The 23171-nt window shown below is 45.1% G+C and overlaps 1 protein-coding gene across 1 annotated transcript; it reads left to right on the top strand.

Annotated features, from left to right (window-relative positions):
- The first annotated feature begins 1185 nt into the window (after window positions 1-1185).
- ACTL9 (actin like 9) lies at window positions 1186-2363 on the top strand. The gene has a single exon (XM_036459473.2). It carries the CDS (start codon window positions 1224-1226, stop codon window positions 2361-2363), a length of 1140 nt encoding a protein of 379 aa, XP_036315366.1. The 5' UTR covers window positions 1186-1223.
- The last annotated feature ends 20808 nt before the right edge of the window (window positions 2364-23171 follow it).

The following is a 23171-nucleotide window of genomic DNA, read 5'->3' as shown; positions in this document are numbered from 1 at the left end:
CCGGGGTAGGGGGTGTGCAGGAGGCAGCAGATTGATGATATTTGATAATATTTATTTCCCTCTCCCTTCCTGTCTCTCTCTCTCTCTTAAAAAAAAAAAAATCTTAAAAAAAAAAAAAGATAATTTACAAATTAGATCCAAAATCAAAAACTAAAGGTCAAGGTTTTTTGATGAATTTCCCATTGATGTCATCTGTTGTTATTTCAATATGTTAGGGAAACTTCCAGGGAAGGTTGTGTTAAAACTCACTTTTTCTTTACTGTGTAAGGATACACAAGATGTATAAAGAATAATTACTCAAGCCTGGCCAGCGTGGCTCAGTGGTTGAGCATCTATCTATGAACCAGGAGGTCATGGTTGGATTCCCAGTCAGGGCACATGTCTGGGTTGCGGTCTCAGTCTACAGTGTGGGTTGGAGGCAGCCAATCAATGATTCTGTGTCATCATTGATGTTTCTATCTCTCTTCCTTTCCCTTACTCTCTGAAATACACACACACACACACACACACACACACACACACATACAAACACACACTGAGTGGCCAGATTATTGGGCCACGTTTTGCCTTCAATACTGTGGCAATTCTTGCCATTGACTCCATGAGATGTTGAAAGGTGATGTGAGGAATCTGACAGCATGCCTGATGAATAGCACTGTCCAGTGTGAGATATATATATATATATATATATATATATATATATATGCATTAAAAAAAGAATACTCTAGCCAATAAATGAAAAGATGATAGAACATGAATATCATTATTATTAAACTACTACTGAATTGGTGAATCAGGCCAGCAACAGATAACACTGGATTAACTTGAACTCATAAGGGCTGACCTGATTGTCTGACCATCCATCTTATTGATTCTATTATGCTAGGACCTCTGAAACCTATCAGCCCCCTACTGTTCAAGTACCAAGGCCCCTGGAGCTTTCTGGGGCAGGAAAGGACCCCACCCCTTAGCCCTGCATTGTGAAGTCTTCTGAAGGGAACAGCAGGCTGGCTGATGTCATAGACCAGCCCCTCTCTGTGTCTTTGCCTGTGCCTGCCCCAACCTCAACCTTTCTCCCCAGAAGAGAGAAGTCAGCCTTGCTCAACTGTCCACCCACCTGATACAAATCACCCTAACCTCTCTGAGCCCCAAAGGACCCCAGACCCCAGGGTGACCCCCACCTCCATCCCCGCGAACAAGACCCTACCGTAGGACACCCCAGCATGTTGGGCAACACGTTGCCCCCAAACACTAGCGCTGTGGTCATCGACATGGGCACAGGCACCTGTAAGGTGGGCTTCGCGGGCCAGGCCCGGCCCGCCTACACCGTGGCCACCATCGTGGGCTGCCAGCCCAAGAGGCCGGCCACCAAGGGGCAGACGGTGCTGGAGACGTTCATTGGCGAGGCCGCCCTGGCGCGCCCGCAGCTGACGCTGGTGAAGCCCATCCGGAATGGCATCCTGGTGGACTGGCTGGCGGCGGAGTTTATCTGGCGCCACCTGCTGGAGCACGACCTGGGCATCGCCACCCAGGACCACCCGCTGCTGTTCTCCGACCAGCCCTTCAGCCCCCTGACCAACCGCGAGAAGCTGGTGGAGGTGGCCTTTGAGTCCCTGTGCTCCCCGGCCATGTACGTGGCCTCCCAGCCGGTGCTGTCGGTCTACGCCCACGGGCGGGTCAGCGGGCTGGTGGTGGACGTGGGCCACGGGGTCACCACCACGACGCCCGTCTTCCAGGGCTATCACCTGCCCCATGCCACGGAGCGCCTGGACCTGGCGGGCGCGCACCTGACCGCCTTCCTGGCCGAGATGCTGCTGGGCGCCGGCTTGCCGCTGGGGCAGCAGGACCTGGACGTGGTGGAGAGGATCAAGCACTGCTGTTGCTACGTGGCGCCTGACTTCCAGAAGGCGCAGGCCCTGCCCGAGCAAGAATGCCAGCTGAGCCTGCAGCTGCCCGACGGCCGCGCGGTCACGCTGGGCAAGGAGCTGTTCCAGTGCCCCGAGCTGCTGTTCAGGCCCCCGGAGATGCCCGGCCTGTCGCCCGTGGGCGTCCCCGCCATGGCCACACGGAGCCTGAACAAGGTGCCCCTGGAGGTGCGGGCACACCTGGCCCAGAACGTGCTGCTGTGCGGGGGCTCCTCGCTCCTCAAGGGACTCGAGGGTCGCTTCCTACAGGAGCTGCAGTGCAGCCTGCGCCCTGAGGATGCGCACATCGTTGCGGTGGCTGCCCAGCCCTCCAGGAACTTCTCCGTGTGGATCGGGGGCTCCATCCTGGCCTCGCTGCGGGCCTTCCAGTCCTCCTGGGTCCTCAGGGAGCAATACGAGGAGCAGGGGCCCCACATCGTGTACCACAAGTGCTACTGAGTGTGGCAGGGGCTTGGAGGGGATGGGGCAGTAAAGCTTTGTTACCCAGCCAGCTCTGCCCTGCCTTTCCCCCGGGGTCAGTCTGGTCCACTCCTGGCCCCAACCCAGACGCTGACCCACTAACCCTGTCAAACCTGTTTCCCATGATTAGTGCACCCCAAGGCACTCACGGTTTAGGACCCCCACCCAAGTGTAATCCCTAGATAGTCCCAGATTTGGATATCTTAATCTCTCACCCCCAGGAACTATTTTTTCTTGTTTGTTTGTTTTTATATAATCCCCATGATTCCCTTGGGCTTTAAGCGCCTCCCCCACCCGCCAATTCACACCATTGATAGGTTCATCAAAGATCCTCAAACCCATTTCCATAACTTGTTCCTCTCCAAGGACCTTGCACCAGAATGCTCAAACCCCCCTCCCAGAATCTTTCCATGAGTGCTCCAGCCCCTGGGTGCACCCTTATAATCTGCCCCTATTTCTAATGCCTGCAAACATACCCCCTCCAGAATCCACTTGCCAAGACATCCCCGGTTCTGAGCACGCCAAACCCATCTCCTGGTTGGTTTCCCCTTTTTTCTTACCCAACGTTATCCAACTCCCTGATGTTCTGAGTGCCCCCTAAGTCCTCCTCACAAGTGCCAAACTCGCATAAACACCACAAAGGTTCATGTTATGCTCAAGGGTCTCCCTTATAATGGCTCCCTAAGGGACCTCCAGTGTCCAGAGCCCATTCTCCAAGTTTCACCCTCTCTCAAAACTATCCCCAGCATGATTTGTTCCCCCAGAATTCTTCCTTCCATCCAGAGCCCATTCCCTATCTGTATCTTCAAGAACATCATGTTCTGAGACCCCAATGCCCCAATCTGGCGCCCACTGCTCTCAGCTCAACCCCTTGCACTAAGTCTGCCCCAGAAATACACTCGAATGGCCCATCTCACAACGAACCTCCTAATGCAATTCCCCCCCGCCCCCCCAGGCTCTTGCCTCCAGAATCATCCGGTAGTGATCCCACTAATGCCCTAGGCCAGTGGTCGGCAAACTGCAGCTCTCGAGCCACATGCAGCTCTTTGGCCCCTTGAGTTTTTAGCAAAGGCCAGCTTAGGAGTACCCTAATTAAGTTAATAACAATGTACCTACCTATATAGTTTAAGTTTAAAACATTTGGCTCTCAAAAGAAATTTCAGTCATTGTACTGTTGATATTTGGCTCTGTTGACTAATGAGTTTGCCAACCACTGCCCTAGCCCATCCCCTGTGTTCTGACCCCCCAAAGACCCTCCTCCAGGCTTGCCCCAAAATGGACATCCAGGATACCTCACCCTGGAGTTTCAGACTCCCCAGAACCCAACCCCAGAACCAGTCCTTGGACCCCATCCCATTAGTTGAGACAATAATAGGCAGTGTTGTTCTGAGGGCTGCCCAGCCCACCATGACCTGGGGCAAATACCCCAGTGGGGTCACCACCTGGACACTGGCTCTTCCCTCCACCTCCACACAGGTCCCCAGTGGCCTACTGTCTGTCCCCATATCCCTCCCTTGGTAGTTCATTCCAAGTTCACTCCATTTCCCCGGATCTTGCTCAGACTGTTCCTGTCACCAAACCTCAAGGGGTTCACAGCTTTGGGTGTTCTATTCAGGGCACCACTACTGAATTAGTGATCAAGCAGGGAACAGATAACACTGGATTAATTTGAACTCGTTAGGTTGATCTGATTGCCTGATCAATGGTGTTATGATGCTAGGCCCTCTGAAACCTATCACCCCCCTAATGTTTAAGTACCAAGGCCCTGGGTGCTTTCTGGGCCAGGAAAGGACCTCACCTCCAGCCTCATTCAGGAATGAGACGTGGTTGTCCTTCGGTAGTTTTGTTATAGATGCCAAGAAAGATGTCATCGGACAGCCCCCTGAGTCGGAGAGAGAGAAAGCTGTCCCCTCCCCTGTTCTTGTCATTCTCTTGTAGTAAACAAACTTATTAAAGAAATAAACCAAGTAAATTTATCCAAAAAAGCAAGGTAAGCAAATCTATCAAATGCATTCAGCTTATGAGGCACAGACGGGCTTTCTCCGTTAATGTGAGGAGGGAGTCTGATGGGGGTTAGTATTTTCCGGCCTTTCTGTCTATAGGATTTAAAAGCCCTGTGCCAGCTATCTTGGTACAAAGTAACTCTCAAGGTCTCCCTTTTACTTCAGTATAGCTTTCCCAGAAGTGATGAGAAGCATCTGATGACTTGATCTTTAACAGGCCCTGAGACTGCTGGCTTCTCTGTGTAGACAGTGAGATGAAAAGTCCCTCTTCTCTCCTCTTTCCCCCTTTCCAGTCCTGCCTTAGCAGTTCCAAGGCAACTTACATTGTGTATTCTTTGGTTAGGAAGTAGAGTCATTACCCCCCCCCCCCCCCCCTTCCTGCATTCTTCCATTAGTGAGGAGAGGATTAGCCATTTGTTCTCACCGTAAGGTTTTAACCTGCTGGGAGTTGCCCAAACTGTTTAATCTTGTTCAATTTCTTGTTTGTTTCCCTACTCTACTTACTGAGGAATTTTGCTAGCTTCTTACAATCCTGTTACACTTTTACTATTTACCTGCATCAAGTAAAGGACACGGGGATTCACATCTGCCTCTTAGAAAAGACGCTTAGTCATTGATTATATACACTATTTTGTTAATGACAAGTTGATTTCTCTTGACAGTTGGCTAAACTCATCCAAATTTTGTTAATTGCATGTTGGTTTGTTTGCAATTAGTTAAACATCTTACCTGTGTTCTGTCAGGTTCATAAGGTTACTTCTAGGTCTGCAAGATACTGTTATGTTTTTTTAACATTTAGCAGGAACAGCAATGGGTAAGACTAGCCTTCAGTAAGAAATGCAAAGACCTTGAGACCCTTGTCTTATTCCTGAGATTCGCTCCTAGGGGCTTTCTCTGGAACCTGCCTGAGGATGCCAGCGAGGTTTCTCCCCATGGGTCTCTGTCCTCCCTCTGCCCTCATCCTCAGCCAGCCTGGAGTCCTGACAAAGGCAGGACCCTCTGCATTCAGGCCTTCCAGCACAACAAAAACCAGAACCTCATCCTGCAGCCTGGACACACCTTCTCGGTGTATCAAAAAAGAAGCACAAGCTGCCAGAGCTTATCTATGTTCGCAGTGGGTCCTCTCCTCCCCAGTCCAAGGCTTCATTCATTCATTCATTCATTCATTCAACCTATCAACCGTTATGGAGCCTTTCTCACAGGCTCTCTCTCACTATTTCACGCTGGGTCTTTCTGTGCGTCTTGACTCACCTGCCAGGATTGTTCATAAGCAGGAATTTTCCATAGTGGAAACTCATTTATTTGTGGAGCACGGAGGCCACCCCACCCATCTCCCACATATACTATTGCAGCGTTTTTCAACCACTGTTCCGAGGCACAGATGTTGCCTGGTGTGCCATAGGTGCAGACAAGACAAGAATTTTATAATTTTTCACTATTTTGTTTACTTAATATTTCATAATAAAGTAATTATAAAATACTTTCTTTGTGTTTATTTGATTCCTATTCAAGAGAATTACTTTATATATAGTCAATATAGGCACAGAGTTAAATTTTTTAACATTTTCTAATGGTGGTGTGCCTCGTGATTTTTTTCATGAAACAAGTGTGCCTTTGCCCAAAAAAGGTTGAAAAACACTGTACTATTGGACGATAGGTGAGGGTGAGGGCCCTAGCTATCCCCCCTTCTCCCCCCATTCTGTCCCACTGTGTCCAGTCCCATTCCTGGAGAGCAGGTGGTGGTCAGCTGGAAGGAGGGCCCCACAGTTAGGCCTAGATCTCCAGATCACAAACACACAGGATTGGACCCTACGCCTCACCTCCCCACCTGGTAAGCAAGGCAGCTTCAATCTGTGGAATCCTCAAGAACCCCCAGGAAGTTACAGGGTAGTGAGGGGAAGCTTCTTATTCTTCCCACCAGGGGCAGCACCTCCAAGCTCAAGATATGAGGACCTTGACCTTAGAACCACAATGACTGCAACAGACCAGTCATCCCAGACCTCAGGAGAAACCCACCTCACAGCACGGTGCCAAGGCTCTGCCAGTCACACACACACACACACGTGTGTGGGACAGGCAGTCTCTAATGCTATAGAAAGTGAGGAGGATGAAGAAACTCCCATCACTATAGGCTGCTGTGCAGACTCTCATTTAGACCAGTCTAAGATTCCCCCAGCTCTAAACCCTACCTGTGGCATAAATTTATTCTACAGCCTTTTGGACACGTGCTCCTCACATTTGCACACTCCCAAGTCTGATGTCTGCAATCTCACCTCTTCCTAGGAGTCATCGGTAACCCCCTGCACTCTCTGCTGGCCACTCCACTCAGAGCACCGAAAATTCCAGCCTCTGATCTCCTCTATGCCCACACACAAACCTGGCGTCTGTTTTCTCCAGATGGGTGGAGGGCGTCATCCTGGTCTTGCTGTGCGCCTCTCTGTCCTACTGGGCCCTGTGGGAACAGTGGGAGAAGCATGCGCCCCACATCGTGTACTATGGAAGTATGAGGTAAGGAGATGTGCCCAGGTTTGGGAAAGGTTGGGCTGTGATGGTTAATTTTATTGTCTCCTTGGCTAGGCTAAGTGTTTGGATGTTTGATGAAATGCCAGTTTGGATGTTTCAGAGAAGGTATGTTTTAGATGCGATGAACATTTAAATCAGTAAGCTTTCAGTGAAATGGATGATTGCCCATCATGTGAGTGGGTCTCATCCAATCAGTTGAAGGCCCTAATAGAACAAAGACTGACTTCGCCCAAAGTAGGAGGGTGCCAGCAGACTGCCTTTGGACTCCAGCCACAATTCTTCTTGGGTCTCCAGGCTGCCAGCCTACCCTGCAGAGCATTTGGACTTGTCAGCCTCCACAATCATGTGGCAAATGTTTTAAAAAATCATTCTTTCTTTACACATGCATTTTTTATTGTTTCTGTTTCTCTGGAGAACCCTGAGTAATATTTGTGCTAATTTCCTGTCCTACCTCCGGATCATTGCACCTGATATTCTTTCTTGTCAGAATGCTCCTTTCCATCTTCTGCCTTCTCAAAGGTAACCATCTTCTCAGTGTGACACAAAGCTCAGGTGCCATAAAAGAAATGTCTAAACAGGTGACTACTTGTAAATATCAAAAGAAAATCTAAAGATAAAACACACACACACAAACACACACACACACACAACACACTCTGAACGAAGTCAAGACAAAAGACAAACTATAACTCATAACAAAAAGGGATAATGTCCATAATATATAAAGAGCTCTTGGAAACAATAAGAAAAATTCTACAATAGTCCATGGAAAAGTTAGTAAAGCATACAAATCTTGCCCTGGCTGGTTTGGCTCAATGGATAGAGCATCAATCAGCCTGTGGACTTAAGGATCCCAGGTTTGATTCTGGTCAAGGGCACATGTCCAGGTTTCGGGTTAGATTACCAGTGGGGAGCATGCAGGAGGCAGCCTATCAGTGATTCTTTCTCATCATTGATGTTTCTATCTCTCCCTCTCCCTTTCTCTCTGAAATCGATAAAAAAATATATTAAAAAAAATACAAATCTTGAGCTCAAAGAAAAAGACAAATGGTTCTTAGTCACAGAAGATTCTCTATCTCATAAGGCAAACATAATCTAAAAGTTTGATAATACCACATTGGTGAAATTGTGGCACTCTCTTAGCTTGATGGCAAAGAAATAAATTGGTACAAATCCCATGCAGGACAAGTTGCAATATCTACTATATCTGTATTTTATACATAAAAACAGACTTTTTTGCCCACACCTCAGATCCAATTTTTACCCCTTTGCTGTGATAATCACTTCCAGTAAGGACTGATGCTCTTGAGGGTCACCAGGGGTCAGGGTATCAAGAAGGAGATTTCTTGATGCCTGACCTTTGAACTATTAGAATTTTGAATCATGTGAATGTATTTTTAAAAATAAAGATGTTTCTTTTAAGTTCTTGGCATCCATCCAGGCTGTTTTCTTCCCTCTCCCCTAGCTGTGCTCATCTGACTTCTGTTGGATTCCTTGTCAGAGGCTAGTGTCACCTGTCTCCACCATGAGTTTGGGGAGAGCAGGGGGTCCGTGTGTATCATTCACCTGGCACACAGTCACGCCCAATAAATGTTTGCTGAGTGACTGAATGAATGAGCCACAACATTGACTGAGCTGAGAGGAATCCTCCCATGTAGGAACCCCTCTCCCTCTCTTCCTCCTGACATTGGAACCAGATAAGACTGGATTAGAGTCATGCCCCGTCACATGCTGTGCGACCTTGGTTGGATGCACAACCTGACCTCTCTGAGTCACTTGCGCAATGATGGGGCCATTGTAAGGATTCCATAGGTTCACACAGGAACTCTGGGCAGTATGGAGGACACATCTCAAGCTGTGGTTTTCTTTGAAACTGACGTGGGAGGAAGGAAGGGTTTCGTATTTACTCTGTATAGTAATGTATTGTTTGAATGTTTCCCAATGTGAGCGCCTCCATAGAAGTAATTTTCTAAAACCATTCTGAGTACATGTATAAAATGGACTTAACGTGCTCAGTACACAGTAAGTACCAAATAAGTGGTGATAAGGTTGCTGTTTCAACTAGAGTGTGCCAAAGAGGGGCCTCAAGTCACCCAGCCAACCACTGGCCACAGAGACCCTCTCTCCCAAGGGTTTGAGCAAAAAGAGGACCCACTAAATCACCACCCAGACCTCACCCCTGATCTCCTGTTCTTTGGACGACCCAGGAGAGGAAATATTTGGAATAGGCTGATCATTCCACCAGGCAAATCACAGACTGGGTGGGGATTAGGGTTTGCTGAGGGATATGGGGTCAAAGAGTGCACTGTGAGAACATGTCTTCATTTTAAAACTTGATAGCTTAATCAGCATGAAATTCTTTGCATTAATTTGACTTTTTAAAATATTGCATGGATGCAAGGGGCTCGGGGAGGGGTGAATGGGGAGAGACAGCCAGTGGGAATGGGGTTTCTTTCTGGAGTGATGAAGCTCTTCTGCAATTAGAGGGGATGGAGGTGAAAATGTCCTAACTGGTCACAAAATCCTACACTTTCCAGGGGGAATGGAATGGTATGGAGTCTATCTCAATCCAAATCATGGCAAAGAAATATTATTTACCTTATAAGCCTGGAGACCTAATGCACAATATGGTGAATAAAGACAACAGTATTGAATTGTAGTCCTCGGGATTGCTAAGAGACTAGAGCTTAATCCAGTCGTTAAAAAGAAAAGATAATGATGGATTGTGGTAGAGGTTCTAATTATCCCTACTATGACAAACGTATGACAACATATACATGTGTCAAATTACATGTGGTACACCTTAAATTTAAACATGATTATAGATAAAATATATTTCAATTAAAAAAGGAAGAAAAGAGAATGTTACTTACTTATATTACTGGGATTGGGGCACCCTCTTACATTTTGCTCAGAAGAATGTCATACTTTCCCCGACCCTAATCCTAGCTTCAGGGGCACAGACACCTGGAGGCTGGAGGAGCTGAGCCTGTTTGCAGGAGGCTGGTGGTGGTGGGGGAGGGAGAGGACCTCAAGAGGGGAAGCCACAGGGCCTGCTCTCCACGGAAACCAGTAAATCACTGACACCACTGCCCCCAACTGGGGTGGGGCACCTGGCCAACATCTCACCCCAGCTCAGCAGATTCAACAACCCAAGGGAGGACAAGTGTAATTCTGACAGGCAGGGAATTCTGGTTTGAGCAGAATCTTATACAGCTACACACATACCACCTATCTCCTTACCCCCAGCTGTCACCTGGGCCTCCTGACACTGTAGGGACAGATGTGGCTGCCAGATGTAGGAAAGGGGGGCTGGGCTTGTTTTAAGAATGGAGGCTAATTGATTTTCCCAGAATCCCACTGATGGCTGACCAAGCCCCTGGGCAGTGAGTGGAAGACCTGGGCCCAGCCCACCTGGCTGGCAGTTATCCACAGCTAGGTCATCTTACCTCCTGGGTCTCAGCTCTTCCATCTCTTTTTCCCCAGCCCCATGCCTTTCCCCAGTCCAGATTTCAACCCTATGCTTCCATGGGCTGGATCTGGTGTTTCCCTCTCCTCTCTCTAGTTTTCCCCTAACCTGGGAATCCCATGACTCTCTCCTGCAAAAAGCAAACCTGACCACCCCCCTCTCCTGCTCAATATCCTTTGATGGCTCCCCACACCTGGAGCTAAATAATTTTCCCATAACCCCATTTACCACTGGTCCAAAGCCTGCTCACTCCATGGTTCCCATTTTAGTCTGCAGACCATTCCCACACGCCTCTTTCTGTCCCTGGAGGTCAGCACTTCCCCCTCTCACCTCAGGGCCTTTGCACAAACTGTTCCCTTTACCTGGAACACATTCTTTCCTTCTATCTTTCCCTAGCAATGCTAGCCCCACTTCAAACCTCTGGTCACCTGTATTACTGCCCAGGTGGTCAGGCCTACTGGGCACCAGACTTCCGTCTAACCTAACATTTATCAGGATCGGAAAGTATATCTGCATGTACAACCCAACCCATGTTGGCCTCCCCAAGCCGACTGTGAGTTCCAGGAGACATCCAGCACCATATCCAGGAGCTGGCACTTTTTAGTCCTCAGTCAACACTTTTACTTGCTGATTTCAAAGCTTGCCACCCAGAGAGAGAAACGGACAGTAATCATGAAAAGAAAAGAATTTCAGGTGGTAAAAAGTTCCCTGAGGAAAATTAAACTGGATGATGAGACAGGTGATCAGAGAGGACCTAAGAAATGAGGAGAAGCATTCCTGGCAGAGGAACTGCAAGGGTAAAGGGCTGGAGGCAGGACCAGGTTGGCATGTTGAAGGAACACAGTGGAGCGAGTGAGGGGGAGAGAGGGAGGAGGTGAGAGCAGGGAGGTGAGGAAGCACATCATGCAGGGCCGTGTGGGACGTGACAATATTAAACTGTACCCAGCCCTGTGGTCTTAGAAAACAGTGAAGGTTAAGAATTTCCCCCAACCCTTTATGTTATGGGAAACTTCTTACTGCAAGGAACCACCCACCTATGTGACTTAGATGAGACTCACAGATTTCCACTTGACGAGGTATTTGATGTGTCAACTTGACTGGCCACAAGGTGCCCAGATACTTGATCAGACATTATTCTGGGTGTGTCTGTGAGGGTATTTATGGATGAACTGAACATTTAAACCATGGGCTGAGTAAAGCAGATTGCCCTTGCTTCTTTACAGAGTTTTTTTATTTTATTTTATTGATTTTTAGAGAAGGACAAAAACATTCATGTAAAACATTGATTGGCTGCCTCCTGCATGCCCTCAACTGGGAACCAAGCCCATAACCTGGGCATGTGCCCTGACCGGAATGGAACCAGCAACCTTTCAGTGAATGACATGATGCCCAACCAATTGAGCCAGCTGGTAAGGGCCAACATTTTTATTTTTTAAGTACATTTAAACAATGTTTATTCAATTACAGTTGACAATCAATATTATATTAATTTTAGGTATATAGCATGGTGGTTAGGCATTTATAGAATTTATGAAGTGATCCCCTTTGATAAGTCTAGTATTTCCTTGGCATGCTACATAGTTAAGATAAAATTATTGATTACATTCTCTAGGCTGTACTTTACATCTCCTGACTATTTTGTAACTAGCAATTTGTACTTCTTAATCGTTTCACCTTTTTCTCCTCCCCCCGCAAATCCCTCCTCCCATCTAGCAACCATCAGTTTGTTCTCTGTATCTATGAGTCTGTTTCTGTTTTGTTTGTTCATTGATTTTGTTTTGTAGATTCTACATAAGTGAAATCATATGGTATTTGTCTTTCTTTGTCTAACTTATACCATCTAGCTCCATTCAAGTAGTTGAAAATGATTAGATTTCATTCCTTTTTTTTTTTTTTTTTAACATCAATGTGAGAGAGACACACTGATTGTTTGTCTCCCACACTCATCCTGACCAAGGCCTGAGATTGAGCCTGCAATGAGGTATGTGTCCTTGACTGAAATCAAACACGGCCTTCAGTCTGAGGGCAGGCGTTCTCTCCACTGAGCCAAACCACTGAGGGAAATTTCATTCTTTTGTATGGCTGAGTAATATTCCATTGTATATACAGGTACTGCATCTTATTTATCTAATGGTCTTTTGATGAACACTTGGGTTGCTTCCATATCTAGGCTATTGTAAATAATGTTGCCATGACATGACTTTTTAAATTAGTATATTGGATTTATTTCTTCAGTTATATACCCAAAAGTGGATTTGCTGGGTCTGTTTTTAATTTTCTGAGGAAATTCTATAGTGATTTCCATAGTGGCTGCACCAATTTGCAATACTACCAGGAGTGCAAAGGAGTTCCCTTTTCTTCACATCCTTGCCAACACTTGTTGTTTGTTGGTTTCTTTACTTAAAATATGTTTTTATTGATTGTTAGAGAGAGGAAGGGAGAGGGAGAGAGAGAAAAATATCAGTGGCTGCCTCCTGCACACCCCCTACTGGGGGCTGAGCACACAGCCTGGTTATGTGCCATGACTGGAATGGAATCTGCAGCCTTTTGGTGCATGAGATGGCACGCAATCAACTGAGTCACACCAGCAGGGGCTGTTGATTTCTTGATGACAGCCATTCTGATTGGTGTGTGGTGATATCTCATTGTGGCTTTAATTTGCATTTCTCTGATAATTAGTGACCTTGAGCATTTTTTTCATACATCTATTGGCCATCTGTATGTTCTATTTGGAGAAATGTCTATTCAGGTCCCCTACCCATTTTAAATTGGATTGTTTGTTGTTTTGTTGTTGTTAAATTGTATGAGTTTCTTATATATTTTGGATATTAACCTTTATTTGATATTTTATTGGCAAATATCTTCTTCCATTCAGTAGACTTTTTCATTTTGTTAAAGGTTTCCTTTGCAGTGCAAAAACTCTTTTAGTTTGATGTAGTCCCACTTGTATATTTTGTTTCTTTTGTTTCCCTTGCCTGCAGAGATATATTCAAAAGTTATATTACTAAGAGCAATATCAGAGATTTTACTGCCTATGTTTTCTTCTAGGAATTTTATGGGTTCAGGTATTATGTTTAACTATTTAATTCACTTTGGAGTTTATTCTTATATATGGTGTAAGAACATGGTCTAGTTTCATTTTTTTTTGGCATGTATCTTTCCAGTTTTCCCATGTCATTCATCAAAGAATCTGATTCCACTGGATATTCTTGCCTCTTTGTCATAGATTAATTTACCACACTAGGCATGGGTTTATTTCTGGGCATTCTGGGTTCTTTTGATCTATGTGTCTGTTTTTATGCTAGTATCATGCTGTTTTGATTACGATAGCCTTGTAGTATAGCTTGATATCAGGTAGCATGATACCTCCCACTTTTTTGTTCTTCATCAAGATTTCTGTGGCTATTCAAGGTTTTTTGTGGGTCTGTATACATTTTAGGATTATTTTTTCTTGTTCTGTGAAAAATGCCATTGTTATTATGATAAGGATTATGTTGATTCTATAGATTGCTTTGGGTAATAAGGACATTTTAACAATGTTAATTTTTCCTGTCCATGAGCACAGTATAGACTTCCATTTATTTTCTAAACTTATTTTTAAATATTTTTATTAATTTCAGAGAGGAAGAGAGAGGGAGAGAGAGATAGAAACATCAATAATGAAAGAGAATCACTGATTGGCTGCCTTCTGCATAACCCTTATTGGGAATCGAGACTGTAACCTGGGCATGTGCCCTTGACTGGAATTTAACCCAAGACCCTTCAATCCACAGGCCGACGCTCTATCCACTAAGCCAAACTGGCTAGTGCTATTTTCAAGTTCTTCCATTTTTTTTCTTTTTTCTTATTTCTTAAAAAAATAAATAAATAAATAAATAAATATATAATTGATTTTTTACAGAGAGGAAGGGAGAGAGAAATAGAGTTAAAAACATCAATGAGAGAGAAACATTGATCAAATGCCTCCTGCACACCCCCTACTGGGGATTTGCCCACAAGCAAGGTACATGCCTTTAACCGGAATCAAACCCGGGACCTTTCAGTCCGCAGTCTGACGCTCTATCCACTGAGCCAAACCGGTTTCAGCCTTCTAATTTTTTTTCAGTCTTATAATTTTCTGAACACATGTCTTTTCCTCTTTTAAATTTATTCCTAAGTATTTTTTATGCAATTGTAAATGGGATTATTTTCTTAATTTCTCTTTCTGATAGTTTGTTATTGGTGTATAAAAATTCAATTGATTTATAAATATTAATTTTGTATCCTATTAATGTATGGAATTTCTTTTTCACTTCTGATGTTTTTTTTTTTGTGTGTGTGTGTGGAATCATTACAGTTCTCTACATATAGTATCATGTAATCTGCAAATAATGACAGTTTATTTCTTCCTTTACAATTTGGATGGCTTTTATTTTTTCTTTTCTTTTCTGATTGCTGGGGTTAGGACTCCCAATACTATGTTTAATAAAAGTGGTGAAAGTAGATATCCTTATGTAGTTCTGGATTTAAGAAAAAATGCTTTTAGTTTTTCCACATTGAATATGTTAGCTGTGTTTGTCATATATGGCCTTGATTACGTTGAGGTATGTTCCCTCTAGTCTCATGTTGCTATCAATTCGTTTTGTTTTTATCATAAATAGATACTGGATTTTGTTAAATGTTTTTTCTGCATCTATTGGTATAATCATATGATTTTTATTTTATATTTTATCTATTAATATTTGGTATCATGTTAGTGACTTATGGGTATTGACCTAAACTTGCATCCCACTTGATCATGGTGTATGATCTTTTTAATGTATTGCTGAATTCATGCACTGTTTGTGGTATAACACAGTGGTACAACCACTATGGAAAACACTATGGAAATTCCTCAAAAACTTAAAAATAGAATAACCTTATGACCCAGCAATTCCATTCTGTATATTTATCTGAAGAAATTCAAAATACTAATTTGAAAAGGTATATGTATTCCTATGTTCACTGCAGCATTATTTACAATAGCCAATATATGGAAGCAACCTAAACATCCATTGACAGGTGACTGGCTAAAGAAGATGTGGCAGATATATACAATGGAATATTACTTGGCCATAAAAAAGAATGAAGTATTATAGTTTGCCATAACACAGATGGACCTAGAGGGTATTATGCTAAGGTAAATAGGTCATACAAAGAAAGATAAATACCATGTGATTTTATGGAATTTAAAAACAAAATACATAAACAAAACAGAAGCCGACTCATAGATACAGAGAACAAATGGATGGTTGCTAGTTGGGAGGTGGTTGAAAGGCTGGGTGAAAAGGTGAAAGGATTAAAAAGTACATATTGACAGTTACAAAATAGTCACCGGTATATGAAGTACAGCACTATAATAAAGTATATTACTATAGTCAGAAATGTTGTAGTAACTATGTAATTAGTTGAGTACTAAAGATGAGGACTAAACTTATTGAGGGAATCACTTTGTAAGTTAAATTTCTAATCACTATGCTGTATATCTGAAACTAATATGATATTACATGTCAACTGTAATTGAATAAAATTTAAATTAAAGAGAGAGAGAGAAAAAAAAGAGAGAGAGAGAGAGCTCTAGCCGGTGTTGCCCAGTGGTTGGAGTGTCAGCCCACACATGAAGGGACGTGGGTTTGAATTCTGGTCAAAGTCACATACCTGAGTTCACTGCCTCCCTCCACCTCCAGTTGGGGCTTCTGTTCGAGGCAACCACTCCATATGTCTCTTTCACATCAATGTTGTTCTCTCTTTCTCTCTCTCCCTCCCTTCCACCTTGCAGAAAATGAAAAAAAAAAAAATATATCCTCAGGTGAGGGTTAATAAAAGATAAATAAATACATAGAGAGAGAGAGAGACAGTGGGTATGGTACCTTACAGGTTCCCCGTCAATGTGGTGAGAGGGCAGCCTACAAGTTTCCAGTTGTTTCATGCCAAGAGAGGAACTAGAAATGACCACAATCTCTCAATCGGGTGTAAGACCTGCTAACATTTGCGGGCAGGAGGAGGAGGTGGCATTTGTGTGGCCAATGCATACCTGAAAAAATTGTTCACCCCATCACTTACTAGAGAAACACTCATTTGTTTTTATTTTCACAATTAGCTGTTGTTGTTTTTTTTTTTAACTGAAATTGGCCAAGATTTAAAAAACGATAAGACCCAATGCTGACGAGGATGTGGTGAGATGGGCACTTGGGTTCCTACCTAGAAGGTGGAGGTGTAAATTGCTTCCTGGAAAACAAAGGTGGATTCATAACCTCTGAGAAATGAAGGTGTCACTTTCCTCCCACCCAAATCACTGCTCCTGGCACCTCTCTATTCTGGCCTCAGCACCACCAATATCCCTCATCGATCACACCGTTCTAACCACTTAGAAGCTCTTTTGTTTCCACAAAAGATGTTTTCTCACCTCCACATGCTGTTCCTCTGCCTGAAACATCCTTCTCTTTCCTCATCTCTTTCCGGGCTGAATCTTACCCATCCTTCAGGACTTAGCATAGATGTTACCTCCTACAGGAAGCTCCCCAGATTGACCCCTGTCAGCTAGGCCAGGAGCCTCTTCTGGGTCCCCAGCACTCTGCGTTTTCACCTACACTGCAGGGATCACTCTAGGTCCACGTCCTCTATGCCCACACTTTCCAGGATAAGCACTTGATAAATTCAGCAGGAATAAATAATTTGGAGAAATGAGTGCGCTCTGTGTTATTCCAGAAGGCTGAGCGAGGACCACAGAAAACTGAATTTTCTTTCTTTTTTTTTTTTTTAATATATATATATATATTTTAATATATTTTATTGATTTTGTACAGAGAGGAAGGGATAGAGATAGAGAGTTAGAAACATCAATGAGAGAGAGTCATTGATCAGCTGCCTCTTGCACACCCCCTACTGGGGATATGCCCTCAACCAAGGTACATGCCCTTGACTAGAATCGAACCCGGGATCCTTCAGTCCCCAAGCCGACGCTCTATCCATTGAGCCAAACCGGTCTTGGCAGAAAACTGAATTTTCTAAGAATTTCAGCTTACTAACCAAGCAAAGCAGCTCTGAGAGGTAATGAGGTGTCCATCACAGGAGTTGTGCAATGGTGTGTGTGTGAGTGTGCACGCGCGTGCACGCATGTGTGAAAAACTGCTTCCCTAAATTCCTCTCTGACTTCCCCACCCCCCCATACCCAGACTCAGGGGCCCCAGGATAATGAAGATGCTCTTTGCTGAAACCGGTGTGGCTCAGTAGATAAAGCGTCAACCTGTGGACAGACAGGTCCCGGGTTCGATTCCGGTCAAGGTCATGTACCTTGGTGGTGGGCACATCCCCAGTAGGAGGTGTGCAAGAGGCAGCTGATCGACGGTTCTCTCTCATCGATTTTTCTAACTCTCTATCCCTCTCTCTTCCTCTCTGTAAAAAATCAATAAAAATATTTTTTAAAAATGAAAAAAAAAAAGAAGGTGCCCTCCTACCCAAGCTGCTACAAATCCCTCTTCTCTAAGAAAGTTCCTAGTGAGGACAGGGACCTGCAGAGTCCGTTCCCAGCGCCCTAGGCAGCCGTTCCTTGGACTCGCCCAGCAATCTTAAGAGGCTACACTCTCACGAGGTTCACGGAACCCCTCGGGGCCCTGCACTCTCACTCTGAGTGAACCCCTGCTTCCTAGAAGCCCCAGTGAAACCAATCTCTGAAACTGGAGAGCCCTCTGAGAGGACTCAGATTTCAAGGGGAAAATGGAAGGCCCCTGGGATTTGGTGGCCCTTCCCCTCCTGGCTTCCTCCTGGGGCACATGGAGAGGCCAGAAGCCACTGGTGACTCTGAGCTCAGACCACAAGCCCAGCCGGAGTCCCCAGAGCCAGGGACAGGCTGATAATGAGGAATGGGGCTGGGGCCTGGGAGCAGGGTGTCTCAATGTCACACTCTGAGTGACATTGTTTTGTGAGCCTCCGTCTTTACAACTGTCAAGTAGGTACAAGGTTGGTGCCTGTTGGTAAACAACCCAGGTACATGCTTAGCCTCAACATGTACTAGGTGTTTCATCCTGGATTTCCATGAGCTTCAGGGAGGTCCCAGGGTTCACAGGGTCTTATCTGATGGCAGCATGAGGTCATGAGTGAGTGTCAGCTTGATGGGAATTCACCTCTTGAAACTCACAGTGAACGAAATTCATCTTGGGGAACGTAAGTCCTCAGCCCCTGGCCAGACATGTTCCTACTGTTCTACCTCTCCCCCCTCCCTCCAGCCCTCACAAAAACCATCCTCCAAATAAGAGGAGTCTCAGAGATCTCGGTGGTCAGGCAGGTTGGGGTCCAGCTGCCTGGCAGAAGCTCCAGGCCCCCGACCCAGCCCAGAGATGGTGACACAGGAAGAGGTTTGGACACCTGGCCTCAGTCATGTCACAGATTTAGGGAAGGAAGCTCAGAGGTGCCCCGTGTCCAGACAAGGCCAGGACCCCTCCAGCCCCTGCTCCATCTTGGGCCTTGGTTGGGGGTAGGAGGGTCTCTCTTCTAAGCACCTGAGTCTCCAAACACTCCTGCTGGAGGCTAGACCACATCCAGGCCCATGGGACTCCACATAGCATCATGGCTGTGCCTCCTCTCACTTACTCTGTTCCAGCCACATGGGCTGCTCCCCCAACACACCAGGCATGGTGCTACCTCTGGACCTTTGCACGGACTACTTTCTTGGCCAGAATGCTGTTCCTCCAGATAGTCCCCAGATGTGGCCCTGTCCTCACCTCCTTCAGGCCTCACCTCCTCAGCAAGGCCTGCACTGACCCCTAGGCGAAGTCACCACCACACCCACAGCCCCATTCATTTTCTGTCCCTCTCTTCCCGCTTGGTGTTTATTTGGGGCACTCATCACCCCCGTACCTTTTAGTTACTGCCTGACTGAGTAGCTTAGGGTCTGTCTCTGCCACAAGAACACCAGCCCCTGGGGAAGGTGATGGTGCCCATCTGTGTCCCTAGTTCCTAGAACAGCACCTGCCACACGGTAGGTGCTCGCTACCTATTTGTGGAGTGAATGAATGAATGTGAAGGATGTTGTTTAATTCTCACATCTTCCCTGAGAGGCAGATGCTCCCCTTTTCTGCCACAGAGGCTCAGAGTGGTCCAGTGTCTGCCCAGGGAGATTGGCAGAACAGAGAGACACATAGGACAGAAGACACATAGAGAGAAATCCAAAAAGAGCCAGAGACCTTCAGAGCCAGGGATTCAGAGACGGAGAGAGCAAAGACAGAGAGAGAGAGAGAGAGAGAGAGAGAGAGAGAGAGAGAGAGAGAGAGAGAGAGAGAGAGAGAGAGAGAGAGAGAGGAGAGCTGCCAGAGTAGGAAAGACTCAGAGACAGCATGGGAAAGGAAGGGTACATTGTCCGGAGAAGCAGAGAGAGGGGCGGTAATGGGCAGGGGAGGAGGTCTGCTGCACGGTTTGCGAAGGTCCTCCAGTCTCCTGAACCTTGGCCAGCTCAGCTGGGCTCTCCCTGCATGAGGAGCTCACCTCCCAGAGCTGTTTCCCCAGCAAGTTCAGTGGGAGCCACTGATCGTCCTCCTGGTCTGTCCTCCGACTCCTCTGTGGCAGAGGGACTTACCGCGCTTTCATAAAGGTGACACTCAGCCCCTAGCCCATTGCTCAGGCTTTTCCTACAGGGCTGTCCCCTGGATGATGTCTGCCCAGGGAGCAGGTGCTGTGTGTTGGTCCAGTCTCAGGGGCATCAACAGAGAGCAAACAGCCCCACCAGGAGGGCACATTGGTGGCTGGTCTAGCCACTAGGAGCCCAAAGAGGGGTCTCATTCAACCCCCCTAAATCCCCTCTAGAAAGATCGGGGGGGGGGGGGGGGGGAAGGAAGGAGGCTCTTTCCATTCACAGGAGGACACTGTCCTGCTTCAAACCCTCTGTGGCTCAACACTGTTCTCCGGTTTTCTCAGGACTTGCCCTGGTTCACCCCCCCTGTCCAGCCTGCCCATCAGAGGAATCTGGGGCACAGAGGAATTAAGTAGTGTGGCCCCAGGATGAGTTTTCTCCACGGTCTTCAGTAAACAGAAAGGCATTCCACTCAGAGAAAGGTCCTGAGGTAAGGATCCGTGGATATGTTGGGGGAGCCCTGGAAGAGGTAGTGACTGTTCAGAGCTTGTAGGAAGGGTTCTGCACGAGGTACCAGGTGAATAGACTGGAGGGTTAGGAAATGGAGAAGAGCCTGCTGCACACATCTGGCCCTTTGAGGAAGATTGACCTTATGGCGAGGTTGAAAGGGTAAAAATGTGGCTTGGGAACAGCGGCACCTGGTGGTCTCTCTGTGAAACTGCTCCCTCCTTTATGGTTTTATTTAACACAGTGTGTGTGTGTGTGTGTATATATATATATATATATATATATATATATACACACACACACACACACACATCAATCTGTTCTTCTCTCTCTCTCTCTCTCTCTCTCTCTCTCTCTCTCTCTCTATATATATATATATATATATATATATATATATATATTGATTTTTTACAGAGAGGAAGAGAGAGGGATAGAGAGTTAGAAACAACGATGAGAGAGAATCATCGATCAGCTGCCTCTTGCATACCCCCTACCGGGGAAGTGCCCGCAACCAATGTACATGCTCTTGACCGGAATCGAACCTGGGACCTTTCAGTCGGCAGGCCGACGCTCTATCCACTGAGCCAAACCGGTTCCGAAAAACAGTGCTTATTTTTAAAATTCTATATTCTCCTTTAGGAATAATCGTGAAAGATAGTGAAATTTTTATTAATGTCTGATATAATAATATTTTATGTAAATAATTGTTCAGTAGCTATGTGAATTTTAATAAAACTGAAATGCTATCTACAAACAGAACAATTTGGGAAACTATTTACTTCTATTTACCTTCTATGTCCTATCATTGATGGAACATCTTAATTTGTTGATTCGTTCTTTAATGGTAAAACAAGGAACATTTTATAAAGAATAAATTTTTCACACTTGGTCTTACAATTTCATTTCTCAATTATAGTTTAGTAAAGCTGAAAAATAAATAAGAAAATGTTTTAATTTAAAGATATTCACATTCAGGTATGAACTAATGTTTTCATTTGCCAGTGAAAACAATTGTACCTCATAGTTTGCACTACTTTACTGTTTTTAAGAGGGCAAAATATCTTTTTGATTTCTCAATTACAGTTGACATTCAACATTAATATTAGTCTCATGTGTACAGCATAGTAGCCAGACAATTATATTGTATAGCTTATGAATGCTCACCATGATAAATCTAGTTCCCATCTAACACCATATATATTGAGGTAGTTATTACAGTACTAGGGGCCCAGTGCACGAATTCATGCACCTTGAAAGGAACTGTGGACTGCGAGGCTGGGGTGGGCACAGGGCTGGGTCTCAGCCCATCCTCTGTACTCCTGCTCAGCCTTTCTTGCCACAGACCCTGGTCCCGTCTGCCCGAAGCCCCGCTCCCACCATCGCTGCTTCCACATGTTGACAGTGACACCCCACTCCCACCCACTGATGGCATGGAGCGATTGGGGCCTGGGCCAGCAGTGGGTGCGAGCAGGGCCAGTGCTGGCAGCAGGTGATAGCACCAAGTGGGACCGTGGCCTACAGGAACAAAGAATTTTCAGTAACCACTAGAGGCTCATCCCAATGACAGAGACAGGTGACCTGCCTTGGTCTGGTGCCCCCATTCACCTGCTCCACCATCAGTCCAAAAGCCAATGCCTGTCATGCTCCACACATATCCCTGGTGGTCAGCACACATCATAGTGACTGGTTGTTCAATTGTTCCACTCTTCAGTCTATTTGCATATTAGGGTCATATATATATATATATATATATATATATATATATATACACACACAGACACACACACACACACACACACACACACACACTATATTTCCTATGCTGTAGTTTATATCATGTGACTATTTTGTAACTATCAATCTGTTCTTCTCTATCCATGACCTTTTTCACAGAGTCCCCCAAAGCCCCATTCATCTGACAACCCTGTTTGTTCTCTGTATCTATGTTTGTTTTCTTTATTAGTTCTTCATTTTTTTTTTATCACATCTGATTTATTGGGAAAAACTGCAATTGTTTATTCTGCAACTTGCAAAATCATTTGCTACAGTGAATGAATGTTTTCATTATAGTCCTACAAATGGTTAAAAAATAACCTATGTGATATATACTTTCCATTCAAAAGAATCCGCCTTTTGAATATTTTACAACAGATATTTTAAATGTTTACCAAGGAAGGCTAGGTGTTGTTGTTGTTGTTGTTGTGTGTGTGTGTTTAATATAGTTTTATTGACTTCAGAGAGGCAGGAAGAGGGAGAGTCAGAAACATCGATGAGAGAGAATCATTGATTGGCTGCCATGTGGACACCCTCTATTGGGGATCAAGCCGGCAACCCAGGCATGTGCCCTTGATGGGAATCTAACCCGGGACCCCTCAGTCCTCAAGAAGGCCAGGTTTTTTTTTTTTTTTTTTTTGTTTTTTTAACTACATTTAAGTTTTTGATGATGAAAAATTCAAGCCATTTCTTCTCTGTAGGTTGTTTTGTTACTTTTGTGATAGGAATGGCCTTCCTAATGCTTTATTGCACAAACAAATTATATCTACCAGTCACAATGAATTAAATCCAGCCCATCTTTTAACTCAATCTGCTCTGGTCTTGAACATATAGGCACAAAACAGTACAGATTAACATATCAATTCCTCACACCCCAACCCTCCAAACCACTTTAAAAGAGAAAAATTTTATTTTAGCATTTCCGTACT

The sequence above is a fragment of the Pipistrellus kuhlii genome, unplaced genomic scaffold, assembly GCF_014108245.1.
Source record: "Pipistrellus kuhlii isolate mPipKuh1 unplaced genomic scaffold, mPipKuh1.p scaffold_m20_p_30, whole genome shotgun sequence".
NCBI classification, from domain to species: domain Eukaryota; kingdom Metazoa; phylum Chordata; class Mammalia; order Chiroptera; family Vespertilionidae; genus Pipistrellus; species Pipistrellus kuhlii.
Note: the sequence above shows the minus strand (reverse complement) of the source record. Positions and strands in the feature narration are given on the sequence as shown.

Coding starts and splice junctions, on each gene's coding strand:
- ACTL9 (XM_036459473.2), top strand. CDS start 1,224: ATGTTGGGCAACACGTTGCCCCCAAACACTAGCGCTGTGGTCATCGAC.